Genomic DNA, 22,101 nt, shown 5'->3' with positions numbered 1-22,101 from the left:
CCTGTACATACAGGTGACTGTTACAGGAGAGAAACACTAGGTTTAAGGAAATTACTGTTTTTATGGTAAGTGATAACAAGATGATGCTTTGTTCAGTGGGAGTCATCTTATTCTTTAAGGCTTGTCACTGCACACACAACCCCTAGAATCTGCCCAGGTCTAGTCAGGCCTTTGTATTGTCGACATACCCAGTGAAAACATGCAGACTGCTTTATTCAGTGGTATTCACAGAAGAAAAAAAAAAAAAAAATATATATATATATATATATATATATATATCTCATATAAAAAAGGAACAAAGATAGTAAAAGAGAGAGCACTTATGCAGATTTCAAATATGACTGCTCAAATAAAACACCAATATTAGACGACAGAGTCGAATAAAATTCACAGAACAAAAACAAAAATGACATATGAGGGAAGGAGAAAGACTTAAGAGACATAATCCAATAAGTCCTTTTTCAAACAGGTGTCACAGAAATAGAAGAGAGATGAAACAGAGAAAATGGTATTTCTGTAAACAATACAATTAAAGGAGATTAAATCTTCAAATTAAAATCATTTCCCAGTTCTGAACAAGAGAAATGAGAAAACAACAACCTGGAGAGATAACAGGGTATACCAAAACGCATGGATAAAAAAGAAGATCCTAAAAGTTTTCAGAGAAAAAAATTTCCTCAACAAGGGCAAGCAATGAGATTGGGAATGGATTGATCATTAGCAACACTAGATACCGGCAAATAGAAGAATTTCTTCAGAATATTATTTTCTATTTAGAATTGCACGTTGATACAAATAAATAAGTGAAATAAACATGTTCATGGAAATGTAAGCAATCTGAAATTTACCCCCACATTCTTAGAAAATTTACTTAAAATATAATTGATAGAAAAGGTAGTATGAATGAAAAACTAAGAAAACTTAATACTATGATAGAGCACTATAAGAGAGGAAAAAGGGCAACTAGAAATGCAGTGAGGTAGCACGGGGAGAAGATATAAAGAAGCTGTAGTCTGTGAAGCTATGATGCAACCAATACAAACTAGAACAGGAATTTTACACTTCAAGATGAAAAGAATAGATTCTAAGGATAATCATTAGAATCAGAAAGAACTAGAACATATTAAATCTATAGTAAGAAAACCGTATTTATTCCCACAACAGGAAAAATTTAAAAAAAAAACAAAAACATGAGATAAGGTCCAAATATGCAGCTTACTAAAATGTATCATAATTTTGATCAACTGATTAGAAAGATTATTTAAATATAATATTTTGTGCAGGTCAGGGGTTATAAACAATGGTGCTATAGAAAGGAATCATAATAACCTACTACTTTGCCATTGATGCTGTTTATGCAGAAATAATAATGTAAGTGCTGTTTATTCCCTTTTAACTTTCTAAATCAACCTATACACAGAACACAGATGTAATAATTATGGTTACCGTATGGAATGTACATAATATAAACTATGACAGTATAGAAGGATAGCCAACAGAATTTGGTAGGTAAAAGAGAAGAAGAAGAGGTGATGGGGAAGAATATGCGTGCTAATCTTCATATCACAAATGAGGGAATCAAAAAACATTATCTATAGATAATGAACAACAAAACAAAGATGTTATTTAGTGTTACAATGATAAACAAAAGAAGAAAAAAAAAGCAATGAAAGGTGAGATTAGTTAAATCTTCATCTATCATAATAAGAATGTAAAGATAACTTTACTGTACAAAATGTTGTTATAAGAATAACATTTAGAGCTATTTTTAAAAAACAACAGAAGAAAAAAATCACAAAGCAGTAACAGTGATCATCTCTGGCCTAGCCTACCTGTGTGCAAATCAGATGAGTGCAAGGTCCTCTTTTGCAGTTTTGTTTTATAAACAAGAAGCACATACTGTTTTCATTAAAATATTATGTTTTAAGAGGGTTAAATTTGAACAGTACTACAATCTGAAAACTTTTAACATAATACAAGTATTAAATACTAAAATGTAATTAAGAAAAAATTTAAAAATAAAATGTGATAAAGTAATGGGGAGTCAAAGAGCATGAATTCAATTTGCCTTCGAACTCTGTACTCCATATTACTCTACTTTTTCAGATTTCATTTCCCAATAATCAATTTGTAGATTCCAGCCTCTGCTCTAAAATCCAAAAATGTTCCCCACTACCTACATGATGAAGACAACAGGAAGAATAAAAGTCAAAATCCTCCATACCTTAGCCACAACTTACATAATCTATGTCTTTATAAAAAAAATACCACACTCAAAGAGTCTGTTTCATGAACATACTATGTCCATTCTTAACCACGTGCATGAAATACTTCACTTAGAATGTCCTCCCTTCTTTCAGAAGTTTGCTCAAAAACTGCCTCTCCTTTGGAAGTCACTTCAAATCTCTACACCTACAATACTTGTTGATGCAACTATCTGAAACAGAAATTCTCAGCGACTGTGTAGCACTACTGATTTTATGCATAGCTGTTCTTATTACATATTGTCCAATGGCTAGGATCTAGTACAGAAGCTGCATTTAATAAAAGTATAATGATACTGATGATGAACAATACAGTTTCATAACCAGTCACTATATCATAAATACCCTAAAGCTAAGTTTACCACATTAGAATTTCTGAATTCTAGAGAGTCTACTACAACTCATTTAGTCAGATTTATGTCACTGGATAATGTCTCTTTTAAGGCAGATTTCTTTTACTCTAGTTATGGTGTTGAGGGGAAGAAAAAATGAAATTTTAAATCTGCACTATCACAAACATATGTTGTTTGTCAAAGGAATAGTGTTCATGATTCAAAGGTTACAGTGACTACATCATCATGTGATATCTTGTTAGTAATGACAATTTCACAACAAATGTAGAATCCAGATCTTAGTCATCAGTGAAACTGATACTCAACATTTTCATATGTGCTGCAATAATAAAGAAGTATACCTCACAGTCTCCACCTTTAAGAGGTTAGAGGAAAGAATAGATATGCACTCTAGTACATCAATAAGGTATATATATTTCAAAGACGAATGCATATTGTAGGTGCTATACAGCATACAGAGGAGGATGAGATCATAGTGAGCTGGAACAGTTCAACAAAGTATGAATGTAAAAAAAAAAAAAAACTGGAAAATAATGGTGGTATGTCTGGAAGGACTACACTTAGAACAAGCAAGAAAGGCAGGGAGAGAAAAGCAAGGTAGCAGACACAGCATAAACAAAGACTGCCCTGTCTGGAATGCGTCTTCTGTGTTCAAGTAATAGAATGTAAGTTTCAGGTTAGACAATAAAGACTGGAAGTGGTAGAAAGATAAATAGGACACTGCTTTTATTCTGTAAATAGCAAACAAGTGTTTCTGAAAGAAGACTATGCAAAATATATTTCAGAATCCTGTATCTCACAACATTACGTGTGATACATTGGAGGAGAAGAAAATGAAGGTTTGGAAACCACTTTCAATGTTACTATAATGGCCTGGCTGGGAAAACATATAAGGCTATTAAAATATTATGTAAATGAAGATGTAAACTATTTCACATAAATTCTCCATTGCAACCTAGCAGGCCACAGCATCCAGCAACATTTTCTAGACAATATACTTAGGAATAGCTCTGGCTAGAATAAAGAATTCCACAGGAGCCAAAACAAATTACATTTTCTTGACTCAAGTACAATGCTTACAGAAAATTTAACACTGACAAGGCAAATGGGCGCTTTTTTCTGCTGTGTGTAATTCAGTAGAAATAGGATCACTAAAGAGATGTGTATGTCATTTAAAATAAATAAATAAATGAGCCCAAGGAACATGTATTTTAATATTAACGATATCTCTTCAGAGTACAAAAGATTCATTAGGAAAAAAAAAAATGAGCCCCAATAACAAAGACCCGGTGCTTACCCCATTCCCTTATGTGCCCTCCATATCCCAACTTCTTAACGTTTAATAGGGGACAGAGAAAACCTAACTAATGACAGATAAAGACATTCAGAGGATCCTTGCATATGTTTCTGTCAGCCTGAACTGATGAGCGAAATGAGACATTACATGCGCTAACAATAAGCACACTTCTGACCTCACTACCATCTGAAATTGGAAGTTAAAAACCACAAATACTCCAAGCACTTAACTAAAATAACCACATTTCCAACACTATTATCTAAAAAATATTTTGTTGTGGTAGTTATAGTAATAGTAAAGGCCTAACTTCACGAATGTAGGGAATGCCATAAATTCTAATATATACTTATGCAACCTGAAGAGGGCAGTCACGCTGCGTCAAAAGGATACAGGAAGGCTTAAGCAATAGCTGCAGGGTACTGTTCTATTAAATGTGTGATATTAAATCTTCTCCGTATTTTATTATGAGGAAAAAAATCACTTAATCTAAATGCTACAATTTTTTATGTTATAATGCTTTTTAAAAGGTTATGTAAAACTAAAAAGAATTATCTCATCTACAGTTATACATATTTAATATATTTCCCATGATGAATATAATTTTTAAAGAGCTGTTTTAAGAAGCCTAGCTTCTCTTTTTAATGTTAATCAAACTTCTTATAGCAGATTCATATGAAAATACCATTGTATGTCTGTATAGTTATATATGTAAAATGAATTGCACTTATGCCATAATAAAACCCCAAATAAAAAAAATTCTACAGACAGTGATATACATAGATCTGGAGTGAGCGAACTCACCTATTACTTAAGGTTCTGGTACCCTGAGAAGAAAAATAAAGTGATAACACCCTGCACAAAGATTTCTAACACAGCTGCTCCTCTGGTTGTGCGATACATACCAGGGCCCAGCTGAATATACTGAAATATATTAAATAGACCCAAGGCCTCTGAAGAGCTGAGAAATCAACAGTTCACTACCATATTGTAACTGACTGAATAATTCACTAGATATAAGATAAAGAGGTTGTGTTTCTTAAAGCTGTTTCCTGTGCATCCATTTTCTTCATCAGACCTAAGTAGATCTTTCCCTGGAAAATAGTAACTTATGTGATCCAAATACATATTTTAAAGCAAAAGTGTATATGAACATAAAATATGTTGCAGTGTATACAATATGCATAGTTAGCACTCGGCTTTTGAAAGTCAAGGGAATTTTAGTTCTCCTTACAAAAAAAAAAGAAACTAACAGTAGCATATAAATGCTTAAATGTGGTATGCCAAGAAGAATGTCATACAATAGTAAGGAAATCAATTAACACATTGTTCCTTTAACAAGTTTTCTTACTCTATTAGTCTGTTCTCATGCTGCTACTAAACACATACCCCAGACAGGGTAATTTATAAAGAAAGAGATTTAAGTGACTCACAGTTCAGCATGGCTGGAGAGGCCTCAGTAAACATGATCATGGCAGAAGGCAAAGGGAAAGCAAGGCACCTTCTTCACATGGCGGCAGGAAGAAGGAGTGCCAAAGAAAGGGGGAAAAGCCCCTTATAAAGCCATCAGGTCATGTGAGAACTCACTCACTATCACGAGAACAACATGGGGGTAACAGCCCCCAGGATTCAATTACCTTCCACTGTGTCCCTCCCACAACACATGGGGAATATGGGAACAATTCAAGGTGACATTTGTGTGGGAACACAGCCAAACCATACCATTTATCTAGTACATATGATCATAATATGTATTTAATATTTGTGCAACTAATGACAGAGAATTAACAAATGAATGAATAAATGGGCGAATTAATTCAATGTTTGGAAGAGGTAAGACATACAGGCCACTGCCTCAAGATACTTCAATCCATTATGGTAACACTTATAATCTTAAATAATAATATAAACCTTGTTTATGATAACATGCCCAGGAACTATCATGATACTGAAAAAAATATCTGTTAAATAAATTCATATATATATATTGTAAAACCTGAGAAGTCAAAATGAGGAAAGCATTAACTCATACCTTAAATCCTGCAGGACTTCCCAGTAAGTCTATTCTTTAGTTTCATGTGGTAAAGAACAGAATATATGCTGACTTTAAAGACCTTTATTGTAATGAATCAAAAAGGCAGACATAAGATTATAGAAACTGTGTTACAAGAGATGGAGATTATGTCTTTTCTGGTCAACTGAAAGTACTGCCATCACAAGAAACATTCATGGAGGTTTAGTGTGTGCCAGGAATCCTTTCGTGTATTTATACATACTTCTCTTCATTTTTTTAACTTTTCTCTCATCAAACTTATTTTTAATAGATTATTTTTAGAGGAGTTTTAGATTCTCAGCAAAACTGAATAAAAGGCATAGAGATTTCACATACTTTTTTTAAATAATTGGACTACTATTACTTGGACGACTGATTAACCAGTTAACTGAGTATATGAATTATATATTATATAGAGAGAGATCTATCTTCTGATACTACAAAATTCCATTACAAGCAACTTTTCTACCCAGTGATACCGTTCCAGACATCTCTAATTTTATTAATGAACTGCCAGCCCACCATAGGAATGTCTTACGCTAAACACTGAAGGGAATGCTCTTGGACTATTCTTTTCCCCTAGCTTCACTAAGGTATAACTGGTATATGAAAAAACCCACACGGTTAATGTATACAATGGGTACAATTTGGTGAGTGTAGACATAAGTATACACTCATGTTACCACCACCACAGTCAAGTTCATAAACAGTTCCATCACTTCCAAAAATTTCCTTGTGTCTCTTTCTGTCCGGGTTTGATTTTTGTTAAGGCCTTTAGATACACATAGAAAAACCGTAACACTTTTCACGTGACTTCCAAACAATGTAATACTACACTTATTATGATGTGGCCAAGTAGAAAGAACACAGATAACACATGAATTCTGAAAATCGGGACTTGTGGACTGGCTTTCCACTTTATAATGTATAAACTTGAGAAAGTCACAAATACTTTGTTTATTTACCCCTTTTTAGCATGACAATACTAGTAATCTCTCTCAAGAGTTCTCATGAGGTTAAAAACATGAGGCATAACAAAGACTCTAGTAAATGGCAAATGGGTATGCAAACCTTGGGGTGTTCAGCATCTAGCTTAAAATTCATTGACTATTTGCATTCGCAGACCTTACTTCTAGTTTCTTCCCCTCTCACTCTCTGCACCAGACCCAAATTATGTTTAATTTCCTTTCATAAACTAGACTTACTCTTGATACAGGATTTCTGTGAAATTCCTTCCTTCTTCTCAATGCAGCTTTTCTTTTCTTTCCTTTTCTTTTTTTCTTTTTTTTTTTTGAGAGAGAGTCTTGCTCTGTCACCAGGCTAGAGTGCAGTGGCACGATCTTGGCTCACTGCAACCTCCACCTCCTGGGTTCAAGCGATTCTCGTGCCTCAGCCTCCCGAGTAGCTGGGACTACAGGTGCATGCCACCACACCCAGCTAATTTTCTGTATTTTTAGTAGAGACAGGAGTTTCACCATGTTGGCCAGGATGGTCTCAATCTCTTGACCTTATGATCCACCCACCTCGGACTCCCAAAGTGCTGGGATTACAGGTGTGAGCCACTGCGCCCAGCCTCAACCCAACTTTTCTATAGCTACAGAGCACACATGGCACACTCTGTACACATAGCAAAGAGTTATGTCTAGTAAACGGGAGCAGATAAACATGCCTTATGAATTCCTCGTCTTTCTGTATAACTTAACACTTCAATTATCACTCCCTTAACTAAACCTTTCTGAACACACAAATTAACAGGAAAAACCAGGATCCTCTCATAAATCTCTGTGATTTCCCTTCATGACATTTACGAACTAGACTCTGACATAATGAGAGCAGCAGCTAGGTCAGTTTGTTTGCCATCATCTCCCCTAGGATCCAGGAGAGTATTTATACATAGTGACTATTCAATAAAAATGGTTCAAAAATATATGCCAGCATCGATATAATATTACCATACTAGTATCCAGTTCCACAGTAAAAAGCCACAAGTTTATAAAATAAGGTTTCTTTTTATTTCTAGTTCTACTCAAGATTCTTAAGGGATGGGGGAGGCTTATTCTACAGATCTGAAAAAGTAAATAAAAACTAAAATGAGTATTAAATATATAACTTCTTGCCAAGACCAGGAGAAAACATTTCAGAATTATTAAATGGTTCTGCGTTGGGGGTCCCCAATACCATCACCAGGTTTGGTGATTCACTAAGGGGACTCAGAGGAATCAGTACATGGTCACATTCATGGTTGAGATTTGTTATAGTGAAAGGACACAAAGCAAAATCAGCAGAGGGAAAAGGCACATGGTATAGTCTGAAGTGAACTAGGTAAATTTCCAACAGTGACTCCCTGTCAGGTCACACAGGATCAATTCTGTTGTGGCACGTGTAAAGTGTTGTCTACCAGGGAAGTTCATTACAGATTCAGTGCCCAAGAAGGTTGGTCATATGGATGCCCTCTGTAGAGCAGATGGCAAAATTCCAGACCCACACAAAAAAAGCAGGTGTTCAGCATTAACCACATTGTTTGTAAACAGTTCAGGGACAGTGAACCACCCTTCTCAGCTAAGGAGTGGTAGAAAATGTCCCAAAATCCATGTTCCCATGACAGGGAAGGGCCAAATTTGGGAGCTCCCCTTTCTAAGGATAACAATCTCAGGCCTGCTATGTTAACTCTCTTCTGCATGGGCTCATGATAATCACTATCTTCTGATAAATAAAAAGAATAGTATTTTGTTCATTGTATTACGGTGACAAAGACAACAACCTATCACAAGAAAGGGGCATATCTGAAGTGGTTTTACTTGTATTGACTGGATTGTACTAAGTCATCCTCATGAGTCCAAAAAAACCCAAAATGATTCTTATGCATCTAAGAGAAATTATTTGAGGACTAAGGTCTGAGACGATGAAAACTAGTAAATCTCATTTAATATGTTAATGACTAATATAAACTGAAATCATGGAAACCAAGGACAAATGCTTAAAAATAATACAAAGATTAATTGTAATTTATGACTTTATTATATATAATTGTTGCAGCTCTAGATATAAAAATGCAGAAAGTTTTATCTTTAATTTAAATGGTTAAGTGCAGCTATCAAGATTATACTTTTAAAAGTCATTTTTTTCATTTATTTCAGTTATAACCTATATAAATAAAGCATTTTTAGATAAATAAAGCACTGTTTTATATATTTACTCCTGTATCTGTATATCAAGAAACTTTTCAATGAGTTTTTCATCAATATCAAAAAATTCTCATTCATTTCATTCAATAAAATCCTACTAAGCACATAGAAAGTCCAAAGCCCTGAATATCACGTGATCTAGCATCAACACATCATCAATGAAGCCCTGAACATCACGTGATCTAGTATCTACACATGATCATCATCATCACTGTAATGCTAGTATTTGTCCTTAGCCGGGCACCGTGGCTCACACCCGTAATCCCAGCACTTTGGGAGGCAGAGATGGGTGGATCACTTGAGGTCGGGAGGTCAAGACCAGCCTGGCCAACATGGTGAAACCCTGTCTCTACTAAAAATACAAAAATTAGCCAGGTGTGGTAGCACATGTCTGTAATCCCAGCTACTCAGGAGGCTGAGGCAGGGGAATCACTTGAAACCAGGTGGCGGAGAGGTTGCAGTGAGCTGAGATCACGCCACTGCACTCCAGCATGGGCAACAGAGTGAGACTCTTGTCTCCAAAAAAGAAAAAAGAAAAAAGAAAACAAATAGTTTGTCCTCAAAGAACTTTCTTATTTATGGTCAGATTCCAATTTCTCCTACTAAGATTAAAACTGTATGTGAAAATTACTGAGTTCCTGTAGGATAATGATAACAAAGAACTCCAAAAACCATGTAGTTCTCCAAAAAGCATAATCAAAACTACTAATGCCAATACAGTAACTGGGATAAAAAGAATCCTACAGAATATAAATTTAAACGAAAGTGAGGAAATGAACACCTGTAACTTCAGTAATCCATGCAAGAATAGGAAGGTGGAGACTATATGGGGAAAAACAGGTAAGAGGGATCCTAGCAGAGGCAAAATATGGGGGGTTGGGTGGGGTGGGAATCACCCCAAGAAAGAGAGAATCTCATCTGAATTGGAAAACACTGAGAACAGGTCTACATGGTGGGGAAGAACAGTGGCTACTGCGGAACATAAAGGGGCTTGGAAGTATACAGAAACAAACGTGGCAGTCTTAAGAATGCACCGCTTTGTGGGAGTGGGGGACAACTTAGAAGAAGCTGACATGCATTAGTAGCTTGGCAATACAGTGAAACAGAGAAGTCATGGAAATTAAGGGACCGATGGAAACATACATCATCTCAGAATCAGAATACGCCACTGCAAGGAGGAGGAGAGAGGAAGAAAAAGAGAAGGGAGGAAGAAGTGAGCAGGGGAGAAAAATAAGCCTGCTGAACTCAACCTATTTCACGTTATGAGGAGAAGGCATATGTGAATTAAGAAATCAGTAGGCCACCCAAAAGTCTAGCCATCACCACCCACATGTAAACTATGGTTTCTAGTCTGGTATAAGAAAGAAAAAAATTTTTTTAAGAAGCAGCAAATGATCAATAGCATCTACACAAGGCTACTACAAAAAGAAATCAGAAAGATTCAAAATTCTTCAACTCATAAAAAATTTCCCTGAAAACAAAATTATGAAGAGAAAACTGAAACAAAATACTCCAAACTAAAGTAAATATCATTAAACAAGCAGTTGAAGACAGAAAATCTCAAATCAGAAATTAAACAACTAGAAATAGAAGGAAATAAAAAAACAGAAAGATGTTACATCACAGTTAGTAAGACTCAGGAAACCAGTATGTTTCAAAAAAGCAAAACAGAATCCATGTAGAAATGATGTCTGCATTACAAAGTCTTCAAAGAAAAATAGAGTTGACTGAAAATAAATAAAGGACATTAAGAATAGGATTAAAAGCAGGTAAGAGAACAAAAACAAAATAAAAGTTTAAGAGGGAATGGGGTAGATTTTAAAAGATTAAACATGGAGAATTAGAGTCCTTGAGGTAGAAAAAACAATGAAAGAGAACTGGTATTTTAAACTACGATACAATAACATTTCTAAAAATAAAGTCCCTATATACATATTGAAGAGTTATTCGCGTTCCTGAAAAAGGCAACCCAGAATAGTCAAATGTAAGACGTAGTATAGCAAAATTACCAGCCTTTAGTGAAAAAATTTAAAATATACTTTGGCCGGCAAGGCAAAAAAACAAATCACATTCAAAGTAAGAAAACTGGATTGGCATCAGTATCTCAACAGCACCAAATAAAATTTCTTGGGACTATGTGAACAGACTACAAACACTCAATTTCTCAAGCAGTGAAAGAAAAACTGTTATCTCTTCAGATTTGACCCCAAAAAGAAGGCCCAACACCTTACTGAACTCTTTAGGTACTGAAATAAGTTAATCTCCCACTGGAGCATTCTTCTTCATCATTTATATAGACCAGCCCACAAATCAGTGTCCTCTGAAAACGAAACAATCCAACAGGCTACACTGCAAATGTCCAATAAACCACACCCTGTATCTTTGGGGACAGACAAACCTAATGACTGCTTCAAACTACAGTCTCCATGACTGATAACTGTGCTGACTAATGCCTATGGCAACATGAGTTGTCTTCCACGTACCGACCCCAATTTGATTTCTGGACAGCACCAGCCTGACATGACCACCAAGTACAAATAAATGCCTAATATCTCTATTTTGGGGTTGGTCTACTGGGATCTGATGACTAAAGTATGAAGCGTCCACCAGTCTTTGCTTGTGGAAATGGTATATTTCAGAGTGCAGCTGACCTGACCATCCTTTTTTTTTTTTTGAGACAGAGTTTCGCTCTGTCGCCCAGGCTGGAGTGCAGTGGCACGATCTCGGCTCACTGTAAGCTTCGCCTCCCGGGTTCACACTATTCTCCCACCTCAGCCTCCCGAGTTGCTGGGACTACAGGCGCCCGCCACCATGCCCGGCTAATTTTTTGTATTTTTAGTAGAGACGGGGTTTCACTGTGTTAGCCAGATGGTCTTGATCTCCTGACCTCGTGATCTGCCCGCGTCGGCCTCCCAAAGTGCAACCATCAGTTTTACATTAAAAAACAGCAGCCATCTCTTGTGGGAAACTTTATCCCTAACTCTGCCACCCAACTCAAAGTCAATGGCCCAGTGGAGCCCTCAGTTCACAGAAGTTCCCTAAATGCCTGGGCCTGGGTTACTGATGATTCTGCTAAGTTGAAATCTGATGCTGTTTGATGGGCTGCTGTGGCTATTTCCCTCAGAAACAGCTGCGTAACACCAACAGCAGGTGTGGTTGTTCTGCTCAGTGGCAGAACTCAAGGCAGTCAAGTCCTCACAGTCCTGACCAAGACCCACTTTGACAAATCTTCCTACATTTGCACTGACGACTGCCACTGGCCTAACGATATGGTCTGCCGCTTGGAAGACTACAGACTAAGAGATAAAGATACCTCTCTTTGAAACATCATCTTCCGGACAACAAATCACACAGGCCGAGCTGTCACCAAGAGGTCACTTAACGAAGATGCCCACAGTGAGGACCCGTAATCTGATAAGCCATAGGGAATCAAGCTGCTGATTAAACGTACACTTACCAGATCACCACCACCGCTACCTGGCTCCATTAGTGGAACTTTATGCAGAAGCTGCAATGAATACCAGACTTGAGACTCTTATCAAACAACGGCCTGTTTACCTTGCAGGGCAGGAGCCATGCTAGTGAAGGCATCATACCCAACTGTTTTTAGCAAACTGACTTTAATGAGCCTTTGTCCTTTCCTTGGGGCCACCACTGGCACCTTGCTACTATTAAGACTCTCACTGTGAGAGTACAGTGTGTTGGAGTACATTGTGCTAGTTAACTCTAGCCATTCCATTATGAATTTTTAAATTAAAATATGTCACACTTCTGGCTTTCTAGACTATTTTACAGTCTAATAATACCGTGCCTTTTGCCACAAAAGCCACCAAAACATAAGCCAATAGGTAAAGTATTCAGCAGTCATTCCACATGCCCTAACATCTGCTAGCATCCAGCATTGCGACATGCATTTGAGCCACCTCAAAAATTACCATGAAAACATGTGTGACTCGACTTCCTCTCCTCTTTTTGTCCACACACCTTAACAAGGCAGTTTGGTGACTCAACACATCTATCCCAAGAAAGAGGTCATCTCTTCTTGGCTGCTTCCTAAGAAATAATCAATACAAGAGACATGGGCATTATTCAGATCTATTTTGGAAATTCAAGATTCTGTCCTGACCATTCCCGGGATAATGCTTCCTTTCCCCACTTGACAGCTACCTTGAGGAAACTCAATCAGTATATCCCCTGGGTGGCAGCCTAGCTTTGAAAAAAAAAAAAAGACTTAGGAAATTCAAATTTAATCTGGGTTCAGTCACTGGGTTCTCTTCTTTTACTGACATGGTCTTAGTTAATAAGGATAATGACCACTTGGCTGAGTGTATTACACACTAAGCCCTCCTGCAGTGGCCTACGGAGGCCAAAGTGAAGGATGTAATCAGTCTCTATAAATTTCACTGAAAGGCCCTTGTATCTTTCATACTAAAACTCTCCAGATGAACATCTAATAATGTGGGTGTGAGCAGGGGATAACTGGAGAAAAGATGAAGTTATAGATACTCAGATGGAGACCCTGATTTTATGACGGCAAGCAAAAATTCTAGTATGTGAAGATGAAAATTCAGATCCTAGGAGGTAAAGGAGAGGGAGGGATTGTAAAATCTTCTGTCTTTGAGATCCACCTTTGAAGACTTCCTCACATGAAAAAACATAGTGGTGCAGCTCTCTGAAACCATCAACTGCTGGATCTGCCATCTTCCACCAGTAGGGTCTGAACTAACTTTGTCATTCTTCTTAATCTTAAGAAGGAATTTATGGAAGTGTTAATGGAAGACCCCGGCTTCCACGCAAAATATCAATTACCCTTTCTCTGATGTTCCTCTCAGCCACACTCCCATGGCGATAGCTCAGTCTTTCTTAGGAGGGAATAACGGATGGCCTGTTAGTGCCATAGCAATAAGACAGGTTGGACTAACTACTCCCTGCCAGTCTGTCTAGGATTGTGGACACATTGTCTTCATCAAACTGAGCTGGAGGAACCAAAGTCTACCAGCCAGCCAAGAGGCTACACTGAAGGCACTGCCAACCTGCGTTTCTTACGATGAAGCTCCCGTTTGTGAGACCTCAATGATTGTAAGCAAAACTTCACAAGGGCACTACGTACATTCCCAGGGCTGGACTTTTCATGCAAAAGTTTAATACTATCTTGTCTTTGCTCCAATACCACACTAGGTATGATGAACTATACCTAGGAACGGGTTATAAGAGACCTTCAAGTGTTTATGGAAGCATATAGCCCTCAGATCACTGTAGAGATCTCTCTAAAATGAGGCTGGCCTTCAGATACCTGGGGGAGCTGTCCCAGAGGGATAACTGACTTGTGTTTATGCATCCCCTGTGGGATGTTTTGTCTATGGTGAAAATCATCCAATAGGTAAAAGGTGGTGTATTAGTTTCTCAGGGTGGCCGTAACAAAGTATCACAAACTGAATGGCTAAAACAAAACAAAACCCATAGTTCTGGAGGCTAGAAGACCAAAATCAAGGTATCAGTAGGGCCATGCTCCCTCTTAAAACTGAAGGGGAGAATCTTTCCTTGCCTCTTCCTAGCTTCTGGTGATGGCTGTCAATACTTCACATTCCCTGGCTTCCAGCTAAATTATTCCATTTTCCCACCTCTGCCATCACAAAGCATTCTCCCTGTGTGTCTATAACAATGTAATAAAATAGAATTTAGTAAAAAAAAAAAAAAAAAAAAGCGCTCTTTCACTGATATAGCATCAGTCATATTGGATTAAAGGCCTGCCCTGCCTGAGTATCACCTCATCTTAACTAATTACATCTACAACTACCCTATTTTCAAATGAGGCCGCATTCTGGGATACTTGGGGGTTAAGACTTCAGCATATCTTTTTAGAAAGAAACAATTCCATCTATAACAGGTGGTAAGAAATTTATCACTAAGTTTCACTGAAGTCATCAATAATACCACTTCAGCCTCAACTCACTGAAGCATTCACATCAGCTTCAACTCACTGAGTTGTTATGGATGAGAGAACTACCCTAGACGACTTCTTTATGGACCAGGACAGATTCTGCTATACCTGTATTAATGTCTCAGGCCAAGGAGATAAAAGTATGGAATGAGGGAAAGAGAGAAGAAAACATGTAATGTCCTGCTACAGTAATACGTATCGAATTGAAGTCGTAATTTTAAAATACATATCTACATCTACATACACAAGCACATCCCCACAGAACCATATCTCTTAGCTTTGTCCACTAAAAAGGCCTCAAAGCAATGACACTACCTCAGCAGTAAAGTGTACATGTAGCTAAGCTTTTGCTTTCTAAATATCATTTTCTACTAAGAGGAACCAGGGCTCCTTGAAAACACTGCTGATTACATTTCCATGGCAGAGAACATACAAAGTAAGCTTAGAATATCTTGTGCTAGAAAGCAAACTAAAGGAGATATGCCATGATATAGGAGTTGGTTCCCACTGGTCAAATTTAGGACAATTTGAACCTGAAGAATAATCCTAGTAATGGATTAGGGAATGAAAGGAATCTTTCGGTTGGAATACTCAAAACAAAAGGTAAGTGAGGTTGGCAAAGCTTACCTTTACAGAAGAATGACAACTAATTAATGTAGAAGAAATGACAGAATTTGAAAATCTCCATTTCACGATCACTAATGTAATATCAAGTTCAGGCAAAGATTATCAATGAATGCTACAAGTGCTGGGTAAAACATTACTTCTGAGAAACAGGATATTCACATGATCACCCTGAATCCTTCCTCCCAAGCCACTTATCTCCCCAAATACTTAATACAAGTGAAAACAATATCCTTGTACAGTGGAGAGATCTGACAACCATCACCCTAATCAAGTGATCAATCTCAGCACTGGTATATGAACAAGCTAATATTATGGGCCTCCTAATAATATACCATAAGAGGTATTCCAACTAACCAATATCGTACTCTTCCCTTGAATATAATCATGAAGAAACAATCAGACAAATCCAGAGCAAGGGACACCATAAAAGGCAAGTAACTTGGACTCCTCAGGGAAAAAAAGAAAAGTCAACATCATTAAAACACAGACTTTTTTTTTAAGTGTGTAAATGTTATAGATTAAAAGAAAGAGGTGCAACAATCAAATGTAACAGATGAACCTCGAATGGATCTCACATGGCATGTGGGTAGGGGAAGGAAATAAAAGACATTTTGGAGACAAATGTAAAATTTAAATATAAACTACATAGTAAGATTTTATCATTGAACTAATACTAATTTACTTAAAAGTTATAATGGTGTTCTAATTATAGAAGAATAGCTTTAGTCGGGCAGGGTGGCTCACACCTGTAATCCCAGCACTTTGGGAGGCTAAGGCAGGCAGATCACGAGGTCAGGAGTTCAAGACAAGCTGGCCAACATGGTAAAACCCCATCTCTACTAAAAATACAAAAAAAAATTAGTGGGGCATGGTGGCAGGTGCCTGTACTCCCAGCTACTTGGGAGGCTGAGGCAGAAGAATCACCTGAACCAGGGAGGCGGAGGTAGCAGTGAGCCATGATCGCGCCACTGCACTCCAGCCTGGGTGACACAGCAAGACTGTCTCTTTAAAACACACACACACACACACACACACACACACACACACACACAAAACAGTCTTAAACTCAAGAGATGTATTACTGAAGTATTTAGGGACAATATTCCATGATGTATGTAACTCATAGGTAGTTTTTTGCTAATATTTGACTGAATTTTTTTTACCTATACTTAGAGCAAAACGCAAAGTGGCAAAACATTAATAATTAGTGAATCTTTGTAAAGGCTAGCACAGGTGTCCACTGTACTACTTCCAATTTTCTATAAGATTGAAATTAAAAAGAAGAAGAGACTACAGCTGGACTTTAAATGGAAAAAATATAGAACATAGAAAAGAATTCAAGGAATGCTACAATGTCACATACATAATGAATGTTTGTTGTAAACAGTAAAAAAAATGTTGGGATTATCCTGTCTGAAGAAGAGAAACATAGAAAGTTAACACAGTGAAGTTACATCATATGCCTTCAATATAAAATATAAGAAAATTAAACTACATAGCTCAGCAGTAACTTGAGGGCATGATTTATACCAAACTGGTCATGATTCACTCAAGAACGAAACATGTCTCATGTTAGCCAAACCAGAAAAAGAACATGTGAACGGCATGACAGTTCCCCAGTCTTGACAAAGAGGTGAAATACCTTGTTCACATAGTCAAGTAAATAAAGGAAACTTAAAAATGAAGGGCCATGAAGAAATATTATCAAAGGTAACAGGAAATTATAAGGGTTGTAGTACCAAACCCAAATAAAGTAATATACTTACAAGCGCTTTAAGTGATATACAAGGGTAATTTTATCTATACCCAAGTTTCACCTTGTCTGTTAATTTCACACTCTAAACCCATGAGAGGTGTGACCTCTCTGTAATGAAACAAAAGGGTGATACGCTCTTCTCCACATGATTTTAGCCAGCTGTATTCAATTCACCAGTCCCCATCATGAGACACACCCCTGAATGAAAGCTTTTCATATTCATACGAGTTTAGGATATGCTGGCAGAGGGATCACTGCCGTAAAACACTAATAATCTTGGTTAGGAACACAAAAACAAGATACAATTACAGTTTACAGAATAGGGACAATAATGAACATGTGCACTTAAGAAAAGCATTAAATTCTAATAGCTCTGGAGTCACAAATCCCAACCCTGAACAGCTATTAGCTGTGTGACTTTAGAAAAATTATAACCTCTCAGCTTTAACATTCTCATCTATAAAACGAGTTTTGTTCATATCTAACTCTCACAATGAGAATCACATAAGATTATATATATATATATATATATATATATATATACTGTATGTATAAATGACTTAACATAGTGTCCCCAATAGTTCACACAAAATAAACAATAATTTTATTTTGTTGGGGCAGAATGGATGTTGGTTAATATCTAATATATCAATATAATAAGTTATTCATCATTCTTCTCAAAATATTTTTTAATTTACCAATTTTTCATTTAACTGGAGTCCAGTTATATATTAATCTTCAACACATCACCAAAACTTTTGTTATACAAGCAACTTGCTTGATTCCACACCAGTTTTTTTATTTCCCTTCCACTGAATTTTCTTCTTAAGCCTCCTGATCCATAGTAATATCTTTCGATGAGGATATTTCGTTCTGAGAATTTGTAATAAACCCTGGAAGAGATGAGCAATTTTGTAGAAGAATACATCTAAAAGAGATAGCAATTATGAAGAATATTCCCTACAGTATAATTTGATTTTTAAAAAAGTTTGGAGTTAACACTTAAGGGAGGTGAGAATTATATCGAGTAGTCTTAATTAACAACTTTATTTGGCCGAGGAGTTTGATGTTAGCACTGAGGGAGGTGAGAATTGAATTCCAAAATTTGTGAATAAACTGACTGTGTGAAGGAAGAGCAGAATTATCTGCTAAAAGGGCTTACAAGGAAGCCAACAGCTCATTCACCAGCCTTTAAGCAAGGAAAATCAACTGAAGAATCTAAATGCAAGCTAACTCTAGAAGAAAATTTCACTTTTTTTTTAAAAGAAAAGAAAAAAGCAAGGAAGTCTCACAAAGGAAAGTCCTATGATTTTTAAATTGTAACTATGAACTCTTCAAAGATCCTATACAATTATAAAGATTACGGCAGTGTTAACAGAAGAAGTACATGACACAGAAGGACTCAGGAGGAGTAATTCAGGTGAGGAAAAAAAAAAAAAAAAAGATGGCCGCAAATGACAGGGTGCCTTTCTCAGTGCATCTACAACTCCCTCTGAGGCTTCATTTATTACTCAGAAATATAATTTGAATAGTTTTTCTTGAAAAATATTTGTGGAAACTCCTCTTTGCCTTTTCATCTTAGTTGTCACCCTGAGATCTCTTTGGTCCACTCTGCCCACTATCATATGGATTACAGAGCTCTCCTGGCTCAGTAACAATAGATCTCAAGACCACTTCTCTACCACAGTTACTTAACAGATGCCCCTTTGAAATTCACATCATTCTATAATACAACCCAGATGTCCTTTAACAAATGAATAGTTAAATAAACTGCAGTACATCCATATAATGGAATATTATTCAGTAATTTGAAAAATTAATTATTGAGAAATATAACAACTTGGACTTTTTTTTAGGGAATTACGGCAAATTTTTAAAAGCCAAACCCAAAAGGTCACATACTATATAATTCCATTTACATAAGATTCTTGAAATGACAAAATTATAGAAATGGAGAACAGATTAGTGATTGCCAGAGGTCAGAGGTCAAATTCGACAGGTAAGAAGTACAACGGAGGGTGGGTGTGACTTTAAATGGCAAGAAGTATTCCTGCAGTAATAGAGCTGTTCCACATTGTCTGTATCAACGCCAATACCCTACTTGTGAATTTGTACTATAGTTTTATAACAGGTTACCACTGGAGGAAACTGGGTAAAAGATGTGTACCTACAATTATCTCAAAATAAAAATTTCCATTTAAAAAAGTGTTCGTTGAATACTTTTGGACAAGTATTTATACTTTACTTATGCTATACTTATGCTAGGTAAAAGTGAGTGCTATTAAAAATTAAAAATTGATTATATTTAAGGGGGCTACTTCATTAAGCATAGCTATAACTGAATGACCTACAAGGTAACCTGCAGAATATAAACATGATAAAGCAGTTTTATGACTATATGTGCAACGGGTCAATGAATATTTTACATGCCCACAATAAAAGAATATTAGCCTATCCATATCATTTTCTAAAATACAATGATTTTTCAGCTTATTTTTAAATGCACATAGTTATATTTGACTATTAAACAACTGTTTAATTATCTTACATATATTTATCTTCAAATGAACATTAAAAATACATATGTAAACCATGGATAATAGTTTTTAATATTTTTTAAAGACATAAATTACCTGCACACAGAACACTGCCGCTGAGGCTGAAGAGCAGTGAACATAACAATCATGGAATAGTTTCGAGGTGGTGCCTTTATAAATTTTCGGAATTTATCACCATTCATTCGGAAGATTGAGCGTCTGGAACTCCATTCCATCAGCTGCTCTACTTTTTCAGCTAAAAGATTCTGCAATTAAACACAGAAATTTACATTTACAAAGAGTTAAAGTCCTTTTGTTTGAATTTCATATAAATGCATAAAATGTTTTTTCTTTTTCCTAATGATATCCAAGTTTATAGAAAAGTAAGACCATATTTCTGCTCCCAGAAAGATAGAAAAAACATTTATTTTTCTAATGTTGGGTTTTCTTTTGGCCTTATATATCCCACACCAGTTGACAGAGAAGTCAGCAATCCAAGAACACCAATAGGGGCAGACATTAAAAAAAAAAAAAAAAAAAAGGCTCAAGAAAAGTTAGCTCTTGCTATCCAAAAGCCAAAGAAAGGGGAAGCCCAGTAAAACAAAATAATAACTGCTCTACTCTTCTCCAGCCAAACATCACAGCAAAAGGAAAACAAAACAACAAAAACTACCATCTCACAACCACCCCCACAAATACAAAGCTGAAACTATACACAAAAGAGTGTTGTATGATTCTACTTAAAGTCAAAAATAGGAAAAACCGATCCACTCTGGTAAAAGTCAGTATGGCGACTAGTCTGGGAGGCACAGTAACTGGGAGACGGCACAGGTGGAGCTGGGCTACTAGTAATATTCTGTTCCTAGGGAAGTTTGGGAGGAGATAGCACTGTAGCTTCTGTATAAAAGGCTCTTACAGGCTGGGAATGGTGGCTCACACCTCTAATCCTAGCACTTTGGAAGACCAAGGTGGGAAGATCACTTGAGCCCAAGGAGTTCAAGATAAGCTTGGGCAACATAGCAAGACCCTGTCTCTACCAAAAAAAAAAAAAAAAAAAAAAAAAGGCTCTTATCTTTAGATCATTCATTTTACCTGAACAAGTCTGAGAAGTTAACAACTCTACAACATTGTGTTCCTGCAAGAAAAAGAAATTCCCTGCCATTTTAAAACCAAGCTAGTACCAGTGGTCAGGAGAGAGAGGCTTGAACTGTGCCATTTAACCAAGCTCTCCTCTAGAAATCAGAGAGAAAAGCAATCTCTTTCCCCTCTCCTCTCAAGTGAAAAAGGAAAAGTGGCTCACAGAGACTGGGCAGATACACACCAAGGAGAGAGAAGGCAAGGTGGACATCTTACCCTGAGTTAAGGTAAAAGACTTGTTGCAGTGCTCTGCACCCACCTGAACAGGAAAGAAGATAAATGGAAAGAAATGGAAGGGAGGAAACGAAAGTAACTTGGCCAAAGAGCATAGTAACCGGCAGAGACAGAACATTCAGATATGCATGCATGCTAACTGTATGAAAAAGAAAAATAAGTTAATGACTCGGCTGTGTTTGTTTTTTTAAAAGAAACAATTTTGCCACAACCAAAGGGCATCAACTGAAATTGATCTTAACCTCAAAACAGATTACTTGCATTTAGATTTATATATAAATATATATATTTATATATAACTTATATAGATAAATCTATATATATATTTGCAGTCTGGGTTAAATATATATATATAGCTTTGGAAATGTACTTTATATATATTACATATTTTTACATATATTTATATTTTATATATATATATTTCCAAAGTAAAATAATAACCTTATTAAACTGAAAATGAAAACTTACTTCTCTGCCTCATCAATATACCTAAAACAGTAGAAAATGACACAGAAGGACTTCTCCTAATTGTTCTTAGTTTTAATTTTGAGAAGCAAAGTAAGGTTGTTTTCCATGTTAAGGATAATTTAATAGTGTTTGCTTTACAGAAAACTGTTATATATTTAATAAGATTTAAAGCCTCCAATATTTACCAATACATGCAATGAACTAACTCACTATATAAATTCTTTTGAGCCTTGAAAACATTTTAAAGTAATA

General features: G+C 36.3%; 1 protein-coding gene across 5 annotated transcripts in view; it reads right to left on the bottom strand.

The window, feature by feature from the left end:
• TUSC3 (tumor suppressor candidate 3) overlaps nucleotides 1-22,101 on the bottom strand; it is a 309,201-nt gene that overhangs the window by 210,340 nt on the left and 76,760 nt on the right. For all 5 annotated transcript variants that reach the window (XM_077942417.1, XM_077942416.1, XM_015144789.3 and 2 more), the window contains 1 exon segment: nucleotides 20,107-20,276. In XM_077942417.1, the coding sequence (XP_077798543.1) occupies nucleotides 20,107-20,276 (170 nt within the window).

Source organism: Macaca mulatta, chromosome 8 (assembly GCF_049350105.2).
Source record: "Macaca mulatta isolate MMU2019108-1 chromosome 8, T2T-MMU8v2.0, whole genome shotgun sequence".
In the NCBI taxonomy this organism is placed as follows: domain Eukaryota; kingdom Metazoa; phylum Chordata; class Mammalia; order Primates; family Cercopithecidae; genus Macaca; species Macaca mulatta.
Note: the sequence above shows the minus strand (reverse complement) of the source record. Positions and strands in the feature narration are given on the sequence as shown.